General features: G+C 48.6%; 1 protein-coding gene across 1 annotated transcript in view; it reads left to right on the top strand.

Moving 5' to 3' along the window:
- Positions 1–25,920, top strand: part of LOC120941395 (SCO-spondin-like) — a 210,291-nt gene that overhangs the window by 146,558 nt on the left and 37,813 nt on the right. Inside the window, exons 74-88 of the mRNA XM_040354735.1 lie at positions 2,010–2,089; positions 2,194–2,363; positions 2,454–2,500; positions 8,608–8,808; positions 8,889–9,059; positions 11,521–11,718; positions 12,791–12,887; positions 12,975–13,195; positions 13,658–13,807; positions 14,023–14,189; positions 15,172–15,335; positions 17,792–18,012; positions 18,219–18,260; positions 22,613–22,783; positions 24,590–24,805. Of these exons, the coding sequence (XP_040210669.1) occupies positions 2,010–2,089; positions 2,194–2,363; positions 2,454–2,500; positions 8,608–8,808; positions 8,889–9,059; positions 11,521–11,718; positions 12,791–12,887; positions 12,975–13,195; positions 13,658–13,807; positions 14,023–14,189; positions 15,172–15,335; positions 17,792–18,012; positions 18,219–18,260; positions 22,613–22,783; positions 24,590–24,805 (2,316 nt within the window). The remainder of the gene's footprint in view (positions 1–2,009; positions 2,090–2,193; positions 2,364–2,453; positions 2,501–8,607; positions 8,809–8,888; positions 9,060–11,520; positions 11,719–12,790; positions 12,888–12,974; positions 13,196–13,657; positions 13,808–14,022; positions 14,190–15,171; positions 15,336–17,791; positions 18,013–18,218; positions 18,261–22,612; positions 22,784–24,589; positions 24,806–25,920) is intronic.

The raw sequence follows: 25,920 nt of genomic DNA, 5'->3' as shown, positions 1-25,920 counted from the left end.
CCCCCCCCCATCAAGATGTATGAGCATTACGTGTCAGCAAACCCCCCCCCCCCCATCAAGATGTATGAGCATTACGTGTCAGCAAACCCCCCCCCCCCCATCAAGATGTATGAGCATTACGTGTCAGCAAACCCCCCCCCCCCCATCAAGATGTATGAGCATTACGTGTCAGCAAACCCCCCCCCCCCCATCAAGATGTATGAGCATTACGTGTCAGCAAACCCCCCCCCCCCCATCAAGATGTATGAGCATTACGTGTCAGCAAACCCCCCCCCCCCCATCAAGATGTATGAGCATTACGTGTCAGCAAACCCCCCCCCCCCATCAAGATGTATGAGCATTACGTGTCAGCAAACCCCCCCCCCCCCCCCATCAAGATGTATGAGCATTACGTGTCAGCAAACCCCCCCCCCCATCAAGAAAAAATATGAGAATTAATCTGCATGCTTACCCCCTAAGCATAAATCCCCCCTCCTTCTACTACAAATCCCCCCTCCCTTCTACTACAAATCCCCCCTCCCTTCTACTACAAATCCCCCCTCCCTTCTACTACAAATCCCCCTCCTTCTACTACAAATCCCCCCTCCCTTCTACTACAAATCCCCCCTCCCTTCTACAAATCTCACCCCTTCTACTACAAATCCCCCCTCCCTTCTACTACAAATCCCCTCCCTTCTACTACAAATCCCCCCTCCCTTCTACTACAAATCCCCCTCCTTCTACTACAAATCCCCCCTCCCTTCTACTACAAATCCCCCCTCCCTTCTACTACAAATCCCCCTCCTTCTACTACAAATCCCCCCTCCCTTCTACTACAAATCCCCCCTCCCTTCTACAAATCTCACCCCTTCTACTACAAATCCCCCCTCCCTTCTACTACAAATCCCCTCCCTTCTACTACAAATCCCCCCTCCCTTCTACTACAAATCCCCCCTCCCTTCTACTACAAATCCCCCCTCCCTTCTACTACAAATCCCCCCTCCCTTCTACTACAAATCCCCCCTCCCTTCTACTACAAATCCCCCCTCCCTTCTACTACAAATCCCCCCTCCCTTCTACTACAAATCCCCCTCCCTTCTACTACAAATCCCCCCTCCCTTCTACTACAAATCCCCCCTCCCTTCTACTACAAATCCCCTCCCTTCTACTACAAATCCCCTCCCTTCTACTACAAATCCCCCATCCCTTCTACTACAAATCCCCCCTCCCTTCTACTACAAATCCCCCCTCCCTTCTACTACAAATCCCCCCTCCCTTCTACTACAAATCCCCCCTCCCTTCTACTACAAATCCCCCTCCTTCTACTACAAATCCCCCTCCTTCTACTACAAATCCCCCCTCCCTTCTACTACAAATCCCCCCTCCCTTCTACTACAAATCCCCCCTCCCTTCTACTACAAATCCCCCCCCCTTCTACTACAAATCCCCCCTCCCTTCTACTACAAATCCCCCCCCTTCTACTACAAATCCCCCCTCCCTTCTACTACAAACCCCCCCTCCCTTCTACTACAAACCCCCCCCCTTCTACTACAAATCCCCCTCCTTCTACTACAAATCCCCCTCCTTCTACTACAAATCCCCCCTCCCTTCTACTACAAATCCCCCTCCTTCTACTACAAATCCCCCCTCCCTTCTACTACAAATCCCCCCTCCCTTCTACTACAAACCCCCCCCCTTCTACTACAAATCCCCCCTCCCTTCTACTACAAATCCCCCCTCCCTTCTACTACAAACCCCCCCCCTTCTACTACAAATCCCCCTCCTTCTACTACAAATCCCCCTCCCTTCTACTACAAATCCCCCCTCCCTTCTACTACAAATCCCCCCTCCCTTCTACTACAAATCCCCCCTCCCTTCTACTACAAATCCCCTCCCTTCTACTACAAATCCCCCTCCCTTCTATTTGAGGGATGATGGGTATTTCACCTCCCGGGACTCCGGAGTCGTCTGGTTGGGGTTCAGTTGATGTGAAATCCGTTCTTATTTGGAGGATTTTTATTTCCCTCCAGTGATGAACTGTTCATCGATCGCGGACGCGGCATACAGCGGCTGTGGCCCGCCCTGCCCCAGGTCATGTGATGACATCACGGTAAGTCATGTGACTCCTCCTTTTTCTGATTGGATGAGAATTTATAATTACATTTGAATGATATGATGATTGGTAAGAGCCCCCCCGTCTCCCCCCCCCACCAGCATTGCACTGAATCCTGCCAGCCGGGCTGTTATTGCCCCCCGGGGAAGGTCCTGGCAGAGAACGGCACGGCCTGTGTGGCTCTAGAAGAATGCACCTGTCTGGACCTCCTGACCGGAGGGAGGCGTCTTCCTGGCGAGACCGTCCCCCGAGGAGATGGGTGTAATAACTGGTGAGAGCCGGTTTAATGTTCCTTCCTCTACTGTACAGTCCCGGCCCCCCCCCCCCCCCCCAACTCATCATTATCATCATCTCTCCCCAGCACCTGTGTGAACGGAACCATGCAGTGCACCGGGGTCCCCTGTGCGGGTGAGTAGAGGGTCTGCGGGGGTGGGACAAGGCCTGAGAATTCCATCTGTTGTCCTGACAGTAGAGGGTCTGCGGGGGTGGGACAAGGCCTGAGAATTTCATCTGGTGTCCTGACAGTAGAGGGTCTGCGGGGGTGGGACAAGGCCTGAGAATTCCATCTGGTGTCCTGACAGTAGTGGGGTCTTTGTAGACGATGTCTGTGATGAACCCTCGTCCTCCAACCGCACTATGTCCACTAGACGTGTGCCAATAACCAATCATCTGCAGCTATTAGTGACGTGAGCCACTAGGAGATCTGAGGGGCGTGGAAGAGTTACACTGTCCTGGACACGACTAGGACCCTTTACACATCACTGGGCTCTTAGTCATGTGATCATAGACTAAGCATTCCTCATCATGTGATCATAGACTAAGCATTCCTCATCATGTGACCAGAGACTAAGCATTCCTCATCATGTGACCAGAGACTAAGCATTCCTCATCATGTGACCATAGACTAAGCATTCCTCATCATGTGACCATAGACTAAGCATTCCTCATCATGTGACCAGAGACTAAGCATTCCTGATCATGTGACCACAGACTAAGCATTCCCCATCATGTGACCATAGACTAAGCATTCCTCATCATGTGACCAGAGACTAAGCATTCCTCATCATGTGACCAGAGACTAAGCATTCCTGATCATGTGACCACAGACTAAGCATTCCTCATCATGTGACCATAGACTAAGCATTCCTCATCATGTGACCATAGACTAAGCATTCCTCATCATGTGACCATAGACTAAGCATTCCTCATCATGTGACCAGAGACTAAGCATTCCTCATCATGTGACCATAGACTAAGCATTCCTCGTCATGTGACCATAGACTAAGCGTTCCTCATCATGTGACCATAGACTAAGCATTCCTCATCATGTGACCATAGACTAAGCGTTCCTCATCATGTGACCATAGACTAAGCATTCCTCATCATGTGACCATAGACTAAGCATTCCCCATCATGTGACCAGAGACTAAGCATTCCTCATCATGTGACCATAGACTAAGCATTCCTCATCATGTGACCACAGACTAAGCATTCCTCATCATGTGACCACAGACTAAGCATTCCTCATCATGTGACCAGAGACTAAGCATTCCTCATCATGTGACCATAGACTAAGCATTCCCCATCATGTGACCATAGACTAAGCATTCCTCATCATGTGACCAGAGACTAAGCATTCCTCATCATGTGACCAGAGACTAAGCATTCCTGATCATGTGACCACAGACTAAGCATTCCTCATCATGTGACCATAGACTAAGCATTCCTCATCATGTGACCATAGACTAAGCATTCCTCATCATGTGACCATAGACTAAGCATTCCTCATCATGTGACCATAGACTAAGCATTCCTCATCATGTGACCAGAGACTAAGCATTCCTCATCATGTGACCACAGACTAAGCACTCCTCATCATGTGACCATAGACTAAGCATTCCTCATCATGTGACCATAGACCAAGCATTCCTCATCATGTGACCAGAGACTAAGCATTCCTCATCATGTGACCATAGACTAAGCATTCCTCATCATGTGACCATAGACTAAGCATTCCTCATCATGTGACCAGAGACTAAGCATTCCTCGTCATGTGACCATAGACTAAGCATTCCTCATCATGTGACCATAGACTAAGCATTCCTCATCATGTGACCATAGACCAAGCATTCCTCATCATGTGACTATAGACCAAGCATTCCTCATCATGTGACCAGAGACTAAGCATTCCTCATCATGTGACCACAGACTAAGCATTCCTCATCATGTGACCACAGACTAAGCATTCCTCATCATGTGACCAGAGACTAAGCATTCCTCATCATGTGACCACAGACTAAGCATTCCTCATCATGTGACCACAGACTAAGCATTCCTCATCATGTGACCAGAGACTAAGCATTCCTCATCATGTGACCACAGACTAAGCATTCCTCATCATGTGACCACAGACTAAGCATTCCTCATCATGTGACCATAGACTAAGCATTCCTCATCATGTGACCACAGACTAAGCATTCCTCATCATGTGACCAGAGACTAAGCATTCCTCGTCATGTGACCATAGACTAAGCATTCCCCATCATGTGACCATAGACTAAGCATTCCCCATCATGTGACCAGAGACTAAGCATTCCCCATCATGTGACCAGAGACTAAGCATTCCTCATCATGTGACCAGAGACTAAGCATTCCTCATCATGTGACCATAGACTAAGCGTTCCTCATCATGTGACCAGAGACTAAGCATTCTTCATCATGTGACCATAGACTAAGCATTCCTCATCATGTGACCACAGACTAAGCATTCCTCATCATGTGACCATAGACTAAGCGTTCCTCATCATGTGACCATAGACTAAGCACTCCTCATCATGTGACCATAGACTAAGCATTCCTCATCATGTGACCATAGACTAAGCGTTCTGTGACGGTATCGGTATGATATCCCCGTCAAAGTCTTCCCTTCTTCCCATAATGAAAATCACCCCAATATTCCACGAGGAGGGATATCCCTGGAGTCGCCCAGAAAGCCACACATGAGACCAGCTTACTGCTAGAACAACACAGACTTTAATGGTTTTTCTTCTCAGCTTTTTATACAGTCCAAGACATTGAAGCAACAATGAAATCTCCACCCCCCCCAATCACACACTAAGGCTAATTACTAAAACATTCCAGACAGGTCGGCACCGACTGATAATCATCATGTCTAATCACTGCACATTCCTTAAACAGCATAACAACAAACCACCTTCACACACTGAGTTTCCTAGGCAGACGTTTCGTCCCTGCATCCAGTTTGACACCTATTAACACCTCTGAGCATCACTAGGCTGTAGACAGTGTTATCACACAATTAAAGGCCTTTCAAAAGCTAGCCTTATTTAACATATGAACAGTCTTTACAGAGAGAGATGAATCACACATGAAAACACCTGTTACCTCTAACCCACAGCATTAAATTAGCAGGGAGAATTAAACTGAGACATATAGGCAATTGCATCACAATGGCCCCCCTTTTTCTCCCTGCTCCGGCAAACCCGGTTGGACCTTCCCTGGTCCAGTAGGGTTGACGGGTTCAGAGCTTTTAGTCCGAGGTTAACTCCGTTTGGCGTGACTGACCTCCCTTGGCAACTGCTACCGACTCAGGTATGCCACCGGGTCATCAGATCACACGCCGGTCAGTCCCCAAGTCTTTGTGCAATCTGCAGAGTCACCAGAAGTCAGTGTGAAGACAGCGAATGGGTCTGTGCGCCGCCGTCTAGGTGTCCCGCTATGGGAGGGGCAGGTTATGGCTCTGAAGTGACAATCACAGGAGATTCATAAAAAGAAAAATTTATATTTGTTGAAATGCTGTAGCACTGGTGCTCAGAGTTCGGGGGGGGGAGATCAGTGCCCCATAGGGTCAGCCACCCTCTGCTCCCTCCGCAGCCGCCGGTTCTCCTCTTTGAGCTTCTCCAGCTCCATCTCCAGTTCATGGAGCCTGGGGGGGTCAGCCTGCTGTGACCTCAGGTGGTTGTTCTCCTCCTTCATGCGGCTTATGCACTCCTCCAGCTCCATGTACTCACGGATCAGCTCCTGCTTGCTCATGTCCTGCAGGCTCTCCACGTGGTCCTTCATCATCAGGAACTGGGTGGTGGTGTAAGGGGCCACCGGTGGGCCCTTGGCGAACATCTCTGCCCGCATCTGGGACGCCCGCTGCGACTCCCTCTCCTCCAGTCGCTTCTTCTCCTCCCAGGTCAGCTTGTTATACGGCTTCCAGGACCTCTTCTTCTTGGAGGGTGGCCGGCGGTGCCTCTTTCTGCCCAGCTCCCTCCAAGACCCCTCCGGCTCATGGCTGTCGCCCATGACCAGCTGACAATGGTGTTCCCTGTTGTCCGTAATACCAGATTGTACCGTGAGGACTTCGTAAATGGTGTCCAATGGTTCTTCCTGACCCAGCTCCTGGAGATCCCAAGCCGAGTCTACACAATGGGCTGCTGCTGGTGGGTGGTACCCAGGTCGAGACCAATTTGACCTGGTGTTGTCATTCATGGGGCAATTCTGCTTGACCCAGCTGTTTGCACCGGAAGCAGCGTTGTTCGTTGTCCTCCTGGCGTGGATAGCGAGGGCTAGATGTCACCGGTCTGTTAGGAGGTTGGTATCTAGCGGCTGGTGGGTGTGAGGGCACCGTTGGTCGTGGAGGTTGTACCCGTGGTGTGACCTGGTTTGTCTTGCGAGTATCCGCATATTCATCCGCCAACTTCGCGGCCTCTGGTAGAGTCATGGGCCTGCGATCTCTCACCCAGTCTTTGACGTCCGTCTGGATGTGATTGTAAAATTGCTCCAGGAGCATTAGTTGCAAAATGTCCTCTGCGGTGGTGGCCTGGCTGCTGTTAACCCAGTTAGAGGCCGACAGGGACAACTGGCATGCCCATTCCGCGTAAGAGTCTTTCGTGGTTTTGCGTGAGTCCCTGAACTTCTGTCGGTGGGACTCTGGGGTTACTGCATAACGAGCCAGGAGCACTTCTTTAACCCGGGCGTAGCTATGGATATCCTGATCTGGCACGGTCCGGAAAGCATCAGAAGCTTTGCCTGACAGTTTGCCTGACAATATTGCAACCCACTCTCTTCTAGCTATTCGGTGCAGGTTACATTGTCGCTCAAAATCCGCCAGGTAGTTATCAATTTCACAGTCCTTTTCATCAAAAGCTTTAAAAGCGCTAAACGGAATCTTCCTTGCGTCTGCTGTGCTGTACTCACTGTTTGGAGAATGTGCGGCTGCTTGTCGGACTGCTGCCAGTTTTAACTGTAGTTCTGCGTCTCTTATTTGTTTATCCTTCTGTAGCTCTCATCTCTTATTTGTTTAGCCTCCTGTAGTTCTGCCTCTCCTTTTTCTTTGTCTCTTATTTGTTTAGCCTCCTTCGCTAACAGGTCCATCACTTTCAGCACCACATCCACTGTTGGGTTCGGACCGAACCATGCTAGCTTCTCTCTCATTAGCTTGTTGGCTGGCGATTCCTCTTCCTGAATCACTGGTGTCTCCATCTCCTGTACTGCTGGCGTTGCTGCAATCCCGTCCTCCTGGTCTCCATTAATTCTGCTATGATGACCCGCTTGGTTTTGTTGCTAGCAATCCTTCCACGAACTTCCAGTAGTTCTTCCAGTGTCTGCTTGGAATCCGGGTGTAAAGGGGAATAGAAGGGAAAATCCCGCTGCTGCCAACCAGTTGTGACGGTATTACAATGATATCCCCGTCAAAGTCTTCCCTTCTTCCCATAAAGATTATCACCCAATATTCCACGAGGAGGAATATTCCTGGGATCGCCCCAATAAGCCACACATGCCAAGCTTACTGCTGGAACAACACAGTTTAATGGTTTTCTTCTCAGCTTTTTATACAGTCCAAGACATTGAAGCAACAATGAAATCTCCACCCCCCCTAATCACACACTAAGGCTAATTACTAAAACATTCCAGACAAGTCGGCACCGACCGACAATTATCATGTCTAATCACTGCACATTCCTTAAACAGCATAACAACAAACCACCTTCACACACTGAGTTTCCTAGGCAGACGTTTCGTCCCTGCATGCAGCTTGACACCTATTAACACCTCTGAGTATCAAAAGGTTTTTAGACAGCGTTATCACACAACGTTATAAAAAACGTTATAATTAAAAAAAAAAAAAAAGGCCTTTCAAAAGCTAACCTTATTTAACATGTGAACAGTGTTCACAGAGAGATGAGTCACACATGAAACACCTGTTACCTCTAACCCACAGCATTAAATTAGCAGGGAGAATTAAACTGAGACATATAGGCAATTGCATCACACGTTCCTCATCATGTGACCATAGACTAAGCATTCCTCATCATGTGACCATAGACTAAGCATTCCTCATCATGTGACCATAGACTAAGCATTCCTCATTGCCCGGACTGGGTGGCGGCCATTTTATGGGTGTCCTTAGACCAGACATGCTCAGAGGTGGGCAATCTGAACTTTGTGAAGACCCCTGTGGTGGTCAGATGTTGTACTGTCTGCTCTCTTCTTTCTTGTGGTGTCAGTGGCTGGAGGCTGGTGTGATTGGTCAGACTGGACCCCGTGTTCCAGAACGTGTGGTACAGAGATGGTGACGAGGTACCGGAGTTGTGCCTGTCCTAAACCGCTTGGCGGAGGAGAGCCCTGTGATGGGGTGCAGCAGTATTTTGGTGAAACGGGAGTGCAGCTGGAGAGGAAGGAGTGCCCTTCACCCTCTTATTGCCCAGGTAAAGAATAGAGAAGGTATGTACCACACTCGCCTCCTACAGGACACACACGGAACCTATAACGCAATCTCTCTTCTCAGTGAACGGACAGTGGGGCCCCTGGAGCCCCTGGTCAGAATGTGATAGCTGCTCTGGGGATTCTGTGAGGACCAGACAGTGCAACAGCCCCCCTGTGCGGTTTGGGGGCGCTCCGTGTGAAGGGGAGTCCCGGCAGAGCAGAATCTGTCACCATAACATCACACAGTGCTCAGGTAAGGAGATGTAGGTGGATAGACTAGTATAGACATGTACTGATGTATGCAGTGGCGTATCTAGGGTATGGCAGCCATGGCAAGTGCCATGGGTGCCGGACGGCAAAAAGACACCCCCCCTGCATGAAAAAACTCCCACCCATCCTCCCACGGCCGCCTACCGCACTAATGTAGCTCCCGGCGCCGTGCCCACCCTGCTGAAGCGCAACGCCGGCACAGCAATTGCTAATATTTCTCCTTCTGCCTGGGGAGGGGAGTGACAGGTGCCCCCATGGTGGCCGATGACTGGCCAGACCGGATCCACATAGGGTAGTGACTGCGTTTGATGGGCACAGTGACTAAAAATGTATGGGTTTTTTTTTTCAGTTTGTTTGCGCCCCCCAAAAAATTTCAGTACCAGCTGCCAGTGGTCCCCAGTGTCCCTCTCTGTCCCTGGTTATCTAAAAGATGGGTTTAAATGTTTTGACAAGGGCGCAGTTTCAATGCTTACCATAGGCGCCATTTTCACTAGATACGCCTCTGCATATATGTACATTATACAGGCTCTGGGGGTTGGTTGGCCTTCATGTATGTACATTATACAGGCTCTGGGGTTGGTTGGCCTTCATGTATGTACATTATACAGGCTCTGGGGTTGGTTGGCCTTCATGCATGTACATTATACAGGCTCTGGGGTTGTTTGGTCCTGATGTATGTACATTATACAGGCTCTGGGGTTGGTTGGTCTTCATGTATGTACATTATACAGGCTCTGGGGTTGGTTGGCCTTCATGTATGTACATTATACAGGCTCTGGGGTTGGTTGGCCTTCATGTATGTACATTATACAGGCTCTGGGGTTGGTTGGCCTTCATGTATGTACATTATACAGGCTCTGGGGTTGGTTGGCCTTCATGCATGTACATTATACAGGCTCTGGGGTTGTTTGGTCCTGATGTATGTACATTATACAGGCTCTGGGGTTGGTTGGCCTTCATGTATGTACATTATACAGGCTCTGGGGTTGGTTGGTCTTCATGTATGTACATTATACAGGCTCTGGGGTTGGTTGGCCTTCATGTATGTACATTATACAGGCTCTGGGGTTGGTTGGCCTTCATGTATGTACATTATACAGGCTCTGGGGGTTGGTTGGCCTTCATGTATGTACATTATACAGGCTCTGGGGTTGGTTGGCCTTCATGTATGTACATTATACAGGCTCTGGGGTTGGTTGGCCTTCATGTATGTACATTATACAGGCTCTGGGGTTGGTTGGCCTTCATGCATGTACATTATACAGGCTCTGGGGTTGGTTGGTCCTGATGTATGTACATTATACAGGCTCTGGGGTTGGTTGGTCCTGATGTATGTACATTATACAGGCTCTGGGGTTGGTTGGCCTTCATGTATGTACATTATACAGGCTCTGGGGTTGGTTGGTCCTGATGTATGTACATTATACAGGCTCCGGGGTTGGTTGGCCTTCATGTATGTATATTATACAGGCTCTGGGGTTGGTTGGCCTTCATGTATGTACATTATACAGGCTCTGGGGTTGGTTGGCCTTCATGTTATGTACATTATACAGGCTCCCGGGTTGGTTGGCCTTCATGTATGTACATTATACAGGCTCTGGGGTTGGTTGGCCTTCATGTATGTACATTATACAGGCTCTGGGGTTGGTTGGCCATGATGTATGTACATTATACAGGCTCTGGGGTTGGTTGGTCTTCATGTATGTACATTATACAGGCTCTGGGGTTGGTTGGCCTTCATGCATGTACATTATACAGGCTCTGGGGTTGGTTGGCCTTCATGTATGTACATTATACAGGCTCCGGGGTTGGTTGGCCTTCATATATGTACATTATACAGGCTCCGGGGTTGGTTGGCCTTCATGCATGTACATTATACAGGCTCTGGGGTTGGTTGGCCTTCATGTATGTACATTATACAGGCTCTGGGGTTGGTTGGCCTTCATGTATGTACATTATACAGGCTCTGGGGTTGGTTGGTCTTCATGTATGTACATTATACAGGCTCTGGGGTTGGTTGGCCTTCATGTATGTACATTATACAGGCTCTGGGGTTGGTTGGTCCTGATGTATGTACATTATACAGGCTCTGGGGTTGGTTGGTCTTCATGTATGTACATTATACAGGCTCTGGGGTTGGTTGGTCTTCATGTATGTACATTATACAGGCTCTGGGGTTGGTTGGCCTTCATGTATGTACATTATACAGGCTCTGGGGTTGGTTGGCCTTCATGTATGTACATTATACAGGCTCTGGGGTTGGCCTTCATGTATGTACATTATACAGGCTCTGGGGTTGGTTGGTCCTGATGTATGTACATTATACAGGCTCTGGGGTTGGTTGGTCCTGATGAAAGTTGGGTGAAGAACGAGGTGCAGATTATTTTAGGGTTGCTTGGTATGGTTGTCTCCTTCCTGGTGAGCTCTGACCATTTTTCTTGCAGAATGCGGTGTCGGTCTCGTAGACTTTCGGTGCGGGAAGCCGTGTCCTCGCTCCTGTGATGATCTCCATGGAGACACCGTCTGCCTGGACACCGCAGAGTGTCAGCCCTCATGTGGGTGTCCTGAGGGTCAGCTGATGCAGAATGGGACGTGTGTGGAGTCAAGCGAATGTCACTGCAAGTACCAAAACCGATCGCAAGGTGAGTGACCAGAGCAACAAACTGTGATAAAGGGTAAGTTGTGTGTATCTGTACGCGAAGGTAGTTGCCGAGCATGGACAACCTCCTCTCACAACCAATACCAGGAGACCTCCATCCCCCACCCACTCCTATCACCAATATCAGGAGATCTCCAACACCCGCCCATCACCCGTTCATTGCTATTACCAATCCCGAGAGACCTCCATCCCCCGTTCACTCCTATCACCAATATCAGGAGATCTCTAACACCCGCCCATAATCCAATCACTGCTATCACCAATATGGGGGCCTCCATCCCCCACCCACTGCCATCCTCAATACTGGGAGATCTCCAACACCCATTACCTGCTATGACTAATACCAGGTGATCTCCATCACTCGTTATTACCAATCCTGAGAGATCTCCATCACCCGTTATTATCAATCCCGAGAAATCTCCATCACCCGTTATTACCAATCCCGAGAGATCTCCAACACCCGTTATTACCAATCCAGAGAGATCTCCATCACCCGTTATTACCAATCCTGAGAGATCTCCATCACCCTTTATTACCAATCCTGAGAGATCTCCATCACCCGTTATTACCAATCCTGAGAGATCTCCATCACCCGTTATTACCAATCCCGAGAGATCTCCATCACCCGTTATTACCAATCCAGAGAGATCTCCATCACCCGTTATTACCAATCCTGAGAGATCTCCATCACCCGTTATTACCAATCCAGAGAGATCTCCATCACCCGTTATTACCAATCCAGAGAGATCTCCAACACCCGTTATTACCAATCCCGAGAGATCTCCATCACCCGTTATTACCAATCCCGAGAGATCTCCAACACCTGTTATTACCAATCCCGAGAGATCTCCAACACCCGTTATTACCAATCCTGAGAGATCTCCATCACCTGTTCTCTGGAGTCCTCGGTAGCTGTTGATTTTTTGAAGGATTGTCAGTTTGGTTCAGCTGGTAGACGGCTTCCTTCCTGAGAGATGTGACAGTTGTGGTAGTCGCACTGATTGCTCTCTGTGTATAGGGCAGGTGTCTCATATTGTTTTTCTTCTGCTCCATAGGAGGATCGGAGTTTGGTAACGGCTCCGCCTGGTCCGGTCCTGAGCCCTGGCAGGATCTAATGTCTGGAGAGATTGTGATTCTTCAATGCCAGAACTGGTATGTGGGGATCAGGAGTTGTCAGGCGGCGTCTCGTCTCTCTTTTTTTAGATATTCTGATATTAAAGAAGATTGTTGTTATTCCAGCACTTGCATTGGTGGCCACTTGCACTGCACTTCCGACCCGCGTTGTGTTCTGGATGGGGGTTGGGGTCCCTGGAGTTTGTGGTCTTCGTGTTCTTCAAGTTGTGGAGAAGGGATCCAGACCCGTAGGAGGAATTGCGACAGTCCAGCTCCTCAGAATGGTGGAAGAACCTGCACGGGGGGTGAGGAGCAACAGAGGACCTGCCAGGGGCCCACCTGTCCCGGTAAGACATGATTGTCCTTCGTGCTGTGGTCAGTTCACGTTATCTTCGTACAGCGGACTAGACATGTTCGTTTAGTTCCGAATTCGTTTTTTTTAAAGAATTTTGAAAAATTCATTAATTCTGAAATTTACGGATTTCCAAAATGTCAAATTTCCGAATTTTCGATTTTCGGAAACTTTAGAAATTCAAAAATATAAAAAATTCAAAAATTTCGGAAATTGGAAAATCTGAATTCCCAAATTTCCACATTTACGAATTCCAAATTTCCAAATTTCAGAATTCCAAATTTTAGTAATTTCCGAAACTTTAAATTTCCAAATTTTCAAATTTCCTGAATTTCCGAAAAAAGCTAAAAACGAATAAAACGAAAATGAAAATGAACACATTTTTCGGCAGTGCACATGTCTACAGCAGACACATTGGACCAGAAGGCTGATACCATTTTCCTGAATCCCATTACAGAACCGGATCCTTGGAGCGAGTGGTCCCCATGGTCTCCGTGTAGCCTTAGCTGCGGGGGAGGGGAGCAGATCCGGGTGCGGGAATGTCGGCGTCAGGAATGTGAAGGAAAAGCCATTCAAAGTAGGATGTGCAACAACCAGGTTTGTCTAGGTGAGTACCTGTCCTAGGACAAGGTGATGGAGTGACTGCCCACCTGGTGATTGTCTTGATGACTCCCATCGTCCGGTCATCTGGGACCATGAGGTCGGGGTCGTGTAGTTGTCCCCCCAGGCTGGAAACAAGAATTTCCTCCCTCGTAGTCACTCCAATAACATATAATGGCATTTCTCCAATTATGCTGCTGATTGGCTGTTCTGTGTTTCCAGATGTGGGCTGTCCGATTGACCGATTGTACCGCGAATGTGGAAAGGAGGACAGCTGCCCGTACAGTTGTGCCCACCTTACCCAGCAGGTGGAGTGCTTCCCCGATGAGTGTGAGGAAGGGTGTCACTGCCCGCTGGGCACCTACTTCCACAACGGCTCCTGCATCACGGTGAGTCTTCCTGTTCCTCCCGAGAGCACGGAAACTGGCGCAAGTCATGTGACTCATGTGAGGAGGCTCATCGTGGGATCTCGGGAGAGATGATACGTTTTTAGATTAGGCTTGTTTTGGGTTATGAACGTGGTGGACAGTACTGAGGACACCATGATAACTCAGAGAGCAATGGTTAGGGGTGGGGTGAGGGCAGGGCCGGACTGGCCTACTGGGATACCGGGAAATTTCCCGGTAGGCCGCCTGCCCTGGGGCCGCTTTAAGCGGCGACTGCAACGCTCTCCTTCATCTGTCCTCCGGCGCTCGTATCAGGGTCAGGGGTAAAGCTGAAGGAAAGTCTGGAGTTTAAGGGGTAAGTTGGTGGTTCCTGTAGGTTAGCTTTAGACTTGGGGTGTGATTAGGGTTGCCACCTGTCCAGGATTCACCCAGACAGTCCGGGTTTTAAATCATGTGTCCGGGTTTCCAATTGCATGAAACCCGGACACATTTATTCACACCAAACTGTGGCTAACTGTCCTGGGCATAAGGAACACTCTACTACCCCCCCCCCCCCCCCACCCTGCCCCCTCCACAGAGTCGTGCAATCTGTTGATTTGCCACACAGAGCACTAATCAGAAATGGCCAGATCCTCTGGCTCCTCCCCCTAAGGAGGGAGGGAATACCTCCATCCCCCTAATCCGTTTTTTTTTTTTATTCAGTCCACAAATCGTATGTATCGGAAGAGTTTTATTTGTTTTTAATTATTGTGCTGAGGTTTATGCATGTCTGTGAGAGTCTTACTATTTTATGGGTACAAGAATGTCCGGGATTGGCTTGCAGAAAAGGTGGCAACCCCGGGTGTGATTATTGCTCTTATTGATTAGAAGTCTCATTACCAATTACTTATTGATACTCACTTCTCGTCAGTTTATTGATGATGTCCTACGCTCCTCTGTGTCTGTACCAGTCTGTGTATTATTTTTGTTTTGCCGTCTGGTTCAGGATTGTCCGTGTGTGGTGACGGAAGAGATTCTACAAGGACTCAGGAATGCCACACCTCGTGCCGCACCCCATCCACCAGCGCCGGTCACCGTCCACGGAGCCGAGCTCGTTCCGGGAGAAGAGGTGACATCGGGAGACGAGATCCACTATGGCTGCAGCTCCTGGTATGGGCTCCGGGAATAGGGAACCTCAGAGAACTACAATTCCCAGCAGGTCAAACTGAGCCAGAGCTATGACGAGGGATGTTTGTCCCAATGCAGAGTTTGTAGTAATTCCTCTTCCACCCAAACATCTTACAGTACTGTCAGATAGGGGTACTCACCGAGGCCGAGATGCAGAGAGCGGTTCACTCTTGTGACTAAGCGCACTTCACCCCCTGGAGATGGTACAGAGAGTGAATGGCACAAAGAGGCCCAAGCTACCAGCAGGCCAGGTAGGTCTTCCGTGTAGGTCAGCGTGGGACTAGTAGCCAAACTGGAGCAGGTAGGTAAGGAATCGTCGCAGGGACCAGCAGAGAAGTAAAGTCCAGAACAGGCCGAGGGTCTAGCACAACAAGCAAGTTCGTAGGCAGGCTGGGAGCCAAGACACAGAAGACTGAAGATAATCCGGGTCACAGGCTGAGGGTCAAGGTACAGGAGACTGGGGGGTAATCCGGGTCACAGGCTGAGGAACAGTTGGCAAGCGCTCTGTTGGACAACTTATCTCTAACTGGGAAGAGTTGACGAGGTCTCTGTTGGATAGCTTATCTCTAACTGTGAGCATTTGACAAAGGCTCTACGGGGACAACTTATCTCTAACTGGGAACAGTTGGCGAGCACTGTATGGGGACAACTTATGTTTGTCTGGGAAGCATTGGTGAAGTCACTGTGGGACAACCTACCTGTGACTGGGAAGCATTGGTGAAGTCACTGTGGGACAACCTATCTCAGACTGGGAAGCATTGGTGAGGTCACTGTGGGACAACCTATCTCAGACTGGGAAGCATTGGTGAGGTCACTGTGGGACAACCTATCTCAGACTGGGAAGCATTGGTGAGGTCACTGTGGGACCACTTATCTGTGACTGGGAAGCATTGGGGAGGGCTCTGTGGGACAACCTATCTCAGACTGGGAAGCATTGGTGAGGTCACTGTGGGACAACCTATCTCAGACTGGGAAGCATTGGTGAGGTCACTGTGGGACAACCTATCTCAGACTGGGAAGCATTGGTGAGGTCACTGTGGGACAACCTATCTGTGACTGGGAAGCATTGGTGAGGTCACTGTGGGACAACCTATCTCAGACTGGGAAGCATTGGTGAAGTCACTGTGGGACAACCTATCTCAGACTGGGAAGCATTGGTGAGGTCACTGTGGGACAACCTATCTCAGGCTGGGAAGCATTGGTGAGGTCACTGTGGGACAACCTATCTCAGACTGGGAAGCATTGGTGAGGTCACTGTGGGACAACCTATCTCAGACTGGGAAGCATTGGTGAGGTCACTGTGGGACAACCTATCTCAGACTGGGGAGCATTGGTGAGGTCACTGTGGGACAACCTATCTCAGACTGGGAAGCATTGGTGAGGTCGCTGTGGGACAACCTATCTCAGACTGGGGAGCATTGGTGAGGTCACTGTGGGACAACCTATCTCAGACTGGGAAGCATTGGTGAGGTCACTGTGGGACAACCTATCTCAGACTGGGGAGCATTGGTGAGGTCACTGTGGGACAACCTATCTGTGACTGGGAAGCATTGGTGAGGTCACTGTGGGACAACCTATCTCAGACTGGGAAGCCTTGGTGAGGTCACTGTGGGACAACCTATCTCAGACTGGGAAGCCTTGGTGAGGTCACTGTGGGACAACCTATCTCAGACTGGGAAGCATTGGTGAGGTCACTGTGGGACAACCTATCTCAGACTGGGAAGCATTGGTGAGGTCGCTGTGGGACAACTTATCTGTGACTGGGAAGCATTGGGAAGGGCTCTGTGGGACAACCTATATTTGGGTCTACTGAATTCAGAGAGGTGGGTCGGGTCCCGGACATGTCTCATGCGAGAGTGGTCCTTTCTCAGAAGACACTTCAGATTCTTCAGTCTCAGGTTTGAACTCTTCAGTCGAGAAACCGTCCGACTGTCTGCATCCGTATGAAAGTCTTGGGATTGATGGTGGCCTCCTTCAAGATGGTTCCCTTTGCCCTATTTCTATCCAGACATCTGCTAGAAAATATTCTGTCACCATGAGATAAATCAGTCCTGTCTCCGGACAGGCCAGTTGGGTTGATGCCAAAAATGGGGCTACGGCAGGCTTTGTGTCTCAGCAAGTCGGCTCTGGATTTGGGGAAAGTCCTTTCTTGCCGTCTTTAGGTATTCACCATCCAGAATGACAAAAAGAGAACCAGTCTTCCAATATGCGGCCGTGTCAGAGAGATAGACTCAGCCCAAACCATCAAAGCCGTAGAGAGATATCTCTATCTGGTGAGCTGAAGCTGGGACAGAATCTCGTCATCTTCAGGTTGGCGTGTAAATTTCTCTATAGTGATGTCAGGGGGGTAATATTCCTCTTAGAAAGGCACGGAGCTGTTATTATATATGTGATACTTTGTTGCTGCTTCCTGTAACATCCATCTCTCCTCCCTCCAGCACATGTGAGAAGGGCCGCATGGAGTGTGCATTTTCCGCTTGTCCTCAGGATGGAGGCTTCACCTTGTGGTCTCCCTGGAGCCCCTGTTCTGTCAGCTGCGGAGGCCTGGGCAATATGACGCGGTCCCGGAACTGTTCGAACCCTCCGCCAGCCAATGGGGGTAGAGAATGCGAGGGCCCCAGTGTGGACATTAAATACTGCCAGGCACCAGACTGTGAAGGTGAGACTCTCGTAATCCCTTATTGTAGAACATTATGTTATTCTGTAGAATGTTCGATATATTCTACAACATACAGACCTATGAGCTGTGACATCATACATACTGCGCTTCTTCCCACGCCGAGCCTCTTATGATGTCATGCAGTTTTTCCTGAATTTCACAATTTATGGGTCTAATACAAGGTCTGTCATTGTGTTTTCTTGCAGACGTCACCCTGCTGTCCCCGGAGCCCCCCACTGACATGGCCGGTAAGTCTCTGGGCTATCATATGACCAGCTGGGAGGTAATGCCATGACATGCGGTCTGGTAGATGAATGGGGCGTGGTCACTCATCAGATCTAAAGCTTTATACCTTCCTGCTATGCTTTTTTAGGCTCAACGTTGCGTCCTCATATACATCTCAGAGATGGAGCTCTCCATTCTACATCATATACATCTCAGAGATGGAGCTCTCCATTCTACATCATATACATCTCAGACATAGAGCTCTCCTCTATCCAACATCATATACATCTCAGAGATGGAGCTCTCCTCTATCCTACATCATATACATCTCAGAGATGGAGCTCTCCTCTATCCTACATCATATACATCTCAGACATGGAGCTCTCCTCCCTCCTCCTACATCATATACATCTCAGAGATGGAGCTCTCCATTCTACATCATATACATCTCAGACATAGAGCTCTCCATTCTACATCATATACATCTCAGACATGGAGCTCTCCTCCATTCTACATCATATACATCTCAGACATGGAGCTCTCCATTCTACATCATATACATCTCAGACATAGAGCTCTCCATTCTACATCATATACATCTCAGACATAGAGCTCTCCTCCATTCTACATCATATACATCTCAGACATGGAGCTCTCCATTCTACATCATATACATCTCAGGCCTCATACACACGACAGAGTTTCTCGGCAGAATTCACCGAGAAACTCGGTCAAAACCCGGATTCTGCCGAGAAACTCTGTCGTCTGTACAGTTTTGGCTCGATGGAGCCGCCGAGGAACTCGACGAGAAAATAGAGAACATGTTCTCTATTTTCTCGTTGTTCTATGGGAGAAGGCGGCCCGCCGAGCTCCTCGGCGGCTTCATCCCAAAACTCGACGTGCCAAGCACGTCGAGTTCCTCTGTCGTGTGTACGGGGCCTCAGACATAGAGCTCTCCTCTATCCAACATCATATACATCTCAGACATGGAGCTCTCCTCTATCCAACATCATATACATCTCAGACATGGAGCTCTCCTCCATCCAACATCATATACATCTCAGACATGGAGCTCTCCTCTATCCAACATCATATACATCTCAGACATGGAGCTTTCCTCCATCTTACATCATATACATCTCAGACATGGAGCTCTCCTCTATCCAACATCATATACATCTCATACATGGAGCTCTCTCAATCCTCCATCATATACATCTCAGACATGGAGCTCTCCTCTATCCTACATCATATACATCTCAGACATGGAGCTCTCCTCTATCCTACATCATATACATCTCAGACATGGAGCTCTCCTCTATCCTACATCATATACATCTCAGACATGAAGCTCTCCTCCATCCTCCATCATATACATCTCAGACATGGAGCTCTCCTCTATCCTACATCATATACATCTCAGACATGGAGCTCTCCTCCATTCTACATCATATACATCTCAGACATGGAGCTCTCCTCTATCCTACATCATATACATCTCAGACATGGAGCTCTCCTCTATCCTACATCATATACATCTCAGACATGGAGCTCTCCTCTATCCTACATCATATACATATCAGACATGGAGCTCTCCTCTATCCTACATCATATACATCTCAGACATAGAGCTCTCCTCTATCCTACATCATATACATCTCAGACATAGAGCTCTCCTCCATCCTACATCATATACATCTCAGACATGGAGCTCTCCTCCATCCTCCTACATCATATACATCTCAGACATGGAGCTCTCCTCTATCCTCCATCATATACATCTCAGACATAGAGCTCTCCTCTATCCTCCATCATATATATCTCAGACATGGAGCTCTCCTCTATCCTACATCATATACATCTCAGACATGGAGCTCTCCTCCATCCTCCATCATATACATCTCAGACATAGAGCTCTCCTCCATCCAGCATCATATACATCTCAGACATAGAACTCTCCTCTATCCAACATCATATACATCTCAGACATGGAGCTCTCCTCTATCCTACATCATATACATCTCAGACATGGAGCTCTCCTCCATCCCACATCATATACACCTCAGACATGGAGCTCTCCTCCATCCAGCATCATATACATCTCAGACATGGAGCTCTCCTCCATCCTCCATCATATACATCTCAGACATAGAGCTCTCCTCCATTCAGCATCATATACATCTCAGACATAGAACTCTCCTCTATCCAACATCATATACATCTCAGACATGGAGCTCTCCTCTATCCTACATCATATACATCTCAGACATGGAGCTCTCCTCCATCCCACATCATATACACCTCAGACATGGAGCTCTCCTCCATCCAGCATCATATACATCTCAGACATGGAGCTCTCCTCCCTCCTCCTACATCATATACATCTCAGGCATGGAGCTCTCCTCCATCCCACATCATATACATCTCAGACATGGAGCTCTCCTCCATCCCACATCATATACATCTCAGACATGGAGCTCTCCTCTATCCTACATCATATACATCTCAGACATGGAGCTCTCCTCCATCCCACATTATATACATCTCAGACATGGAGCTCTCCTCCATCCCACATCATATACATCTCAGACATGGAGCTCTCCTCCATCCTCCTACATCATATACATCTCAGACATGGAGCTCTCCTCCATCCAACATCATATACATCTCATAAAGTGACAAGTGCTTTTGCGCTAAAATGGATCCTAAATGAATGAATCCACCAAAAATATATAGTGCAGCAAAACCTAATTATGTTTACATGACATAAAACAGGAATATAAATAAATGGTGATTCTGCGCAACATATCACACTAATGGAATAGTGATATCACATAAGCAAGATAAATGTAAGAGCTGACAAATAATCAGCATATATTATTAAATGCAAAGAGAATAGTGAGTCCAAATATAAATATATATATACTCAAATAGTGAATAGTGAGTCCAAAATATATAATACTCATAAGGCGAATGTGCAAAAATATATAAAGAATATTGTGCAAAAAAAACGGAATGGAAGTTCAATCCCAATAGTAAACCCAAATCAGATATTCTGAATGCACTGGATGAAGGTGAGCACCAGCTCTATGGTGTGAGTGCACGGCCGTGCGATAGAAGATAAACCAGATCCCTGGCTGAGCTCCCGGGACTCTTACCTCTCAGCCCTCCTAAATGGGCATTGATGTACAGGTCACTCGCAGCCTTCTATGGGTGGTCCCTGATGTTTCCTCTCTTAATCTGATGGATCCTTCCTTAATTGGGACAGATGCTCCTCGAAACCAGATGGATGATGTGGGTTATAGGAGAGAGAGAGAGGGGACTCCCATAGTGAGGTAACGTTTTGTGCAGGTAAAATATGTTTATTGAGGAAAAACCTGCACTTACATTAAAAGAAAAATAAAAGTGCAACGAGGAAACAAACAAGCGGCGTTTGAATCGCCAGCTTACGTCACTCCGGGTGTACGTCCTCCAATTCCTACGCGTTACGACACCACGTGTCTTCGTCTGTTTTTCCCCAGACGAAGACACGTGGTGTCGTAACGCGTAGGAATTGGAGGACGTACACCCGGAGTGACGTAAGCTGGCGATTCAAACGCCGCTTGTTTGTTTCCTCGTTGCACTTTTATTTTTCTTTTAATGTAAGTGCAGGTTTTTCCTCAATAAACATATTTTACCTGCACCAAACGTTACCTCACTATGGGAGTCCCCTCTCTCTCTCTCCTATAACCCACATCATCCATCTGGTTTTGAGGAGCATCTGTCCCAATTAAGGAAGGATCCATCAGATCAAGAGAGGAAACATCAGGGACCACCCATAGAAGGCTGCGAGTGACCTGTACATCAATGCCCATTTAGGAGGGCTGAGAGGTAAGAGTCCCGGGAGCTCAGCCAGGGATCTGGTTTATCTTCTATCGCACGGCCGTGCACTCACACCATAGAGCTGGTGCTCACCTTCATCCAGTGCATTCAGAATATCTGATTTGGGTTTACTATTGGGATTGAACTTCCATTCCGTTTTTTTTGCACAATATTCTTTATATATTTTTGCACATTCGCCTTATGAGTATTATATATTTTGGACTCACTATTCACTATTTGAGTATATATATATTTATATTTGGACTCACTATTCTCTTTGCATTTAATACTATATGCTGATTATTTGTCAGCTCTTACATTTATCTTGCTTATGTGATATCACTATTCTATTAGTGTGATATGTTGCGCAGAATCACCATTTATTTATAATCATATACATCTCAGACATGGAGCTCTCCTCCATCCTCCATCATATACCTCTCAGACATGGAGCTCTCCTCCATCATACACATCTGGTCTTCTCTCAGTAATCTCTTTGTCCATTCCTCTTTAGGCCCGGCAGATGAGGTATTTAGCCCCTGGTCCCCATGGACTCCATGTTCCAAGAGCTGCTCCGACCGCCAATTCCCTGCAGTGAAGGCGCGGTCCCGGTTCTGTCCCTCTGGAAGGAATTGTAGCGGAGAGTCATTCCAGGAGAATATCTGCAACCTCCCGCAGTGTACAGGTTAGTCCCTGCCAAGTAAATCTAAAACAGAAGACAAATCAGCGCAATAAAACCCTAATGCTAAGCGGCTGAACACTAGTAGCTAGATTCAGAAAGAGTTAGGCTGGCTTATCTACAGATAAGCCGACCTAACTCAGAATCTACGCGACTTATGTTTAAGTGTATTCTCAAACAGAGATACGCTTAAACATATCTAAGATACGACGGCTTGCGCCGTCCTATCTTAGGTTGCAATATTGAGGCTGGCCGCTAGGTGGCGCTTCCATTGCGGTCGGCATAGAATATGCAAATCAGTAGATACGCCGATTCACGAACGTACGCCCGGCCACCGCAGTACATTTACGCTGTTTACATAAGAGATAGGCCGCCTAAAGTTATTCCATCTAATAGATAGAATAGTAATGTTAAAGTATGGCCGCCGTTCCCGCTTCGAAATTCGAAATTTTTACGTTATTTGCGTAAGTCGTCCGTGAATAGGGATTTACGTCGTTTACGTCCACGTCGAAATCAATAGGCCCGTGCGGCGTACTTAGCCGCTATGCACACTGGGAAATGTAGGCGCCCGGCGCATGCGCAGTTAGGAAAAAACTTCAAAAACGTAAGGTCAAGCCCCATTAACATAAAACACGCCCCCTTAGAGACATTTGAATTAGGCGCCCTTACGCCCGCCCGCTTTAGGCTACGCCGCCGTAACTTAGCAGGCAAGTACATTGTGAATCATGTACTTGCCTCGCTAACTTACGGCGGCGTAGCTTAAATGCCTTAAGCTACGCCGCCGCAAAGTTGCGGCCATGTACCGGAATCTAGCTATAGGAGTCAATTTAAAAATAAATTCCTATAGTAAATATAAAAGAGATAGTGCAGCGCTAATAAAAGTCTATAAATCAAGAAATCATCCAAGTGATCTTCAAACATGACCTATAGTTGGTACATGCAGGTGGTGAACGTGGAATGCAGTGAGAGACCTCCACCAGTATGAAAAATGGCCGCTCACCTCACGATATGGACCCTCAGATGAAAAAGAGTCATAAGCACTTTCCCATAAGGGTAAAATCCAAGCTTGTATTCCAATAAAGGAGTCACAGGAAATACAGGCAGGCTCACAGGTGGATCCAATAAGAGACGTGTCATATCATGTAAAAGAATAACAGACCATAGTGCTCTCCGCCAAATATTTAATAATGAAGAATAACACAAACAAAGGCACTATATCCAGTGACAGGTAAACAGCGTGACAGTGTGTGGAAGGCTGCGGGTGACGTCACGTCCTTCCCATCCGAACGGGCGGGACTTCTTCAGCGGATGTGGGAAGAGACGTTGTGGACCTGCTCTTATCTAGAGAGTTGCCATAGCGATCCGACGCCGCATCACGTGACACGCCCCATATCCACTGAAGAAGTCCCGCCCTTAGGGACGCAACGTTCGGATGGGAAGGACGTGACGTCACCCGCAGCTTTCCACACACTGTCACTGGATATAGTGCCTTTGTTTGTAAGTGTTATTCTTCATTATTAAATATTTGTACTATTTTGGCGGAGAGCACTATGGTCTGTTATTCTTTTACATGATATGACACATCTCTTATTGGATCCACCTGTGAGCCTGCCTGTCTTTCCTGTGACTCCTTTATTGGAATACAAGCCTGGATTTTACCCTTATGGGAAAGTGCTTATGACCCTTTTTAATCTGAGGGTCCATATTGTGAGGTGAGCGGCCATTTTTAATACTGGTGGAGGTCTATCATTCCTTTCCGCGTCCACTCAGGGTTTTCGTGACCTCATATTTGGATGTTTGGTGTTCTCTCAGGTCCCGACTCTCCTCTGTGTGTCGATGAGGAGTGTCAGCAGAGGAACTGTTCCTGGAACCCCTGGTCGGAGTGGAGCGAGTGTTCCCGATTCTGCGGGGTGGGACAGCAGAGACGTCTTCGCACTTACAACCCGCCCGGTGAGAAGGGAGTTTGGTGTGATGACATCCTGACCGGGAACACGGAGAGGAGATTTTGCAACCTGCAGGCATGTAAAGGTAACAGAGGGACTAGATGGAAGGGGGGATGAAATGTTTAATCTGCATTATAATATGAGAGCGCCCTCTGGGGGTTGGGCAGAGTACTGCAGGGCTGAGCACCCCACAGGAGTGCATTTAGGGATTATTTACTCCAAATTAAGCTGCCAGTGGTGGATGGAAGCATGTATACAGCTTTCCATGGATTATTTGAGAGCTGGGTGCTGGGGAGAAGGAGGGGGGTTGTGGTTCCCAGAGAACTGGGTGCTGGGGGGAAGTTGGGGTTTATGGAGAGCTGGGTGCTGGGGGGAGGGAGGGGAAGTTGGGGTTACTGGAGAACTGGGTGCTGGGGGAAAGGAGGGGAAGTTGGGGTTACTGGAGAGCTGGGGGGAAGGAGGGGAAGTTGGGGTTCCTGGAGAGCTGGGGGGAAGGAGGGGAAGTTGGGGTTTATGGAGAGCTGGGTGCTGGGGGGAGGGAGGGGAAGTAGGGGTTCCTGAAGAGCTGGATGTTTGGGGAAGGAGGGGAAGTTGGGGTTCCTGGAGAGCTGGGGGGAAGTTGGGGTTCCTGGAGAGCTGGATGCTTGGGGGAAGGAGGGGAAGTTGGGGTTCCTGGAGAGCTGGGGGGAAGGAGGGGAAGTTGGGGTTCCTGGAGAGCTGGGTGCTGGGGGGAAGTAGGGGTTCCTGAAGAGCTGGATGCTTGGGGGAAGGAGGGGAAGTTGGGGTTCCTGGAGAGCTGGGGGGAAGGAGGGGAAGTTGGGGTTCCTGGAGAGCTGGGTGCTGGGGGGAAGTAGGGGTTCCTGGAGAGCTGGATGCTTGGGGGAAGGAGGGGAAGTTGGGGTTCCTGGAGAGCTGGGGGGAAGGAGGGGAAGTTGGGGTTCCTGGAGAGCTGGGTGCTGGGGGGAAGAAGGGGAAGTTGGGGTTCCTGAAGAGCTGGGGGGAAGGAGGGGAAGTTGGGGTTCCTGGAGAGCTGGATGCTTGGGGGAAGGAGGGGAAGTTGGGGTTCCTGAAGAGCTGGGGGGAAGGAGGGGAAGTTGGGGTTCCTGGAGAGCTGGGTGCTGGGGAGAAGTTGGGGTTCCTGAAGAGCTGGGTGCTGAGGATCGGGGGGTTGTGGGACCTTATGATTGGATGGTACGGGTG

This window comes from Rana temporaria, chromosome 5 (assembly GCF_905171775.1).
Source record: "Rana temporaria chromosome 5, aRanTem1.1, whole genome shotgun sequence".
In the NCBI taxonomy this organism is placed as follows: domain Eukaryota; kingdom Metazoa; phylum Chordata; class Amphibia; order Anura; family Ranidae; genus Rana; species Rana temporaria.
Note: the sequence above shows the minus strand (reverse complement) of the source record. Positions and strands in the feature narration are given on the sequence as shown.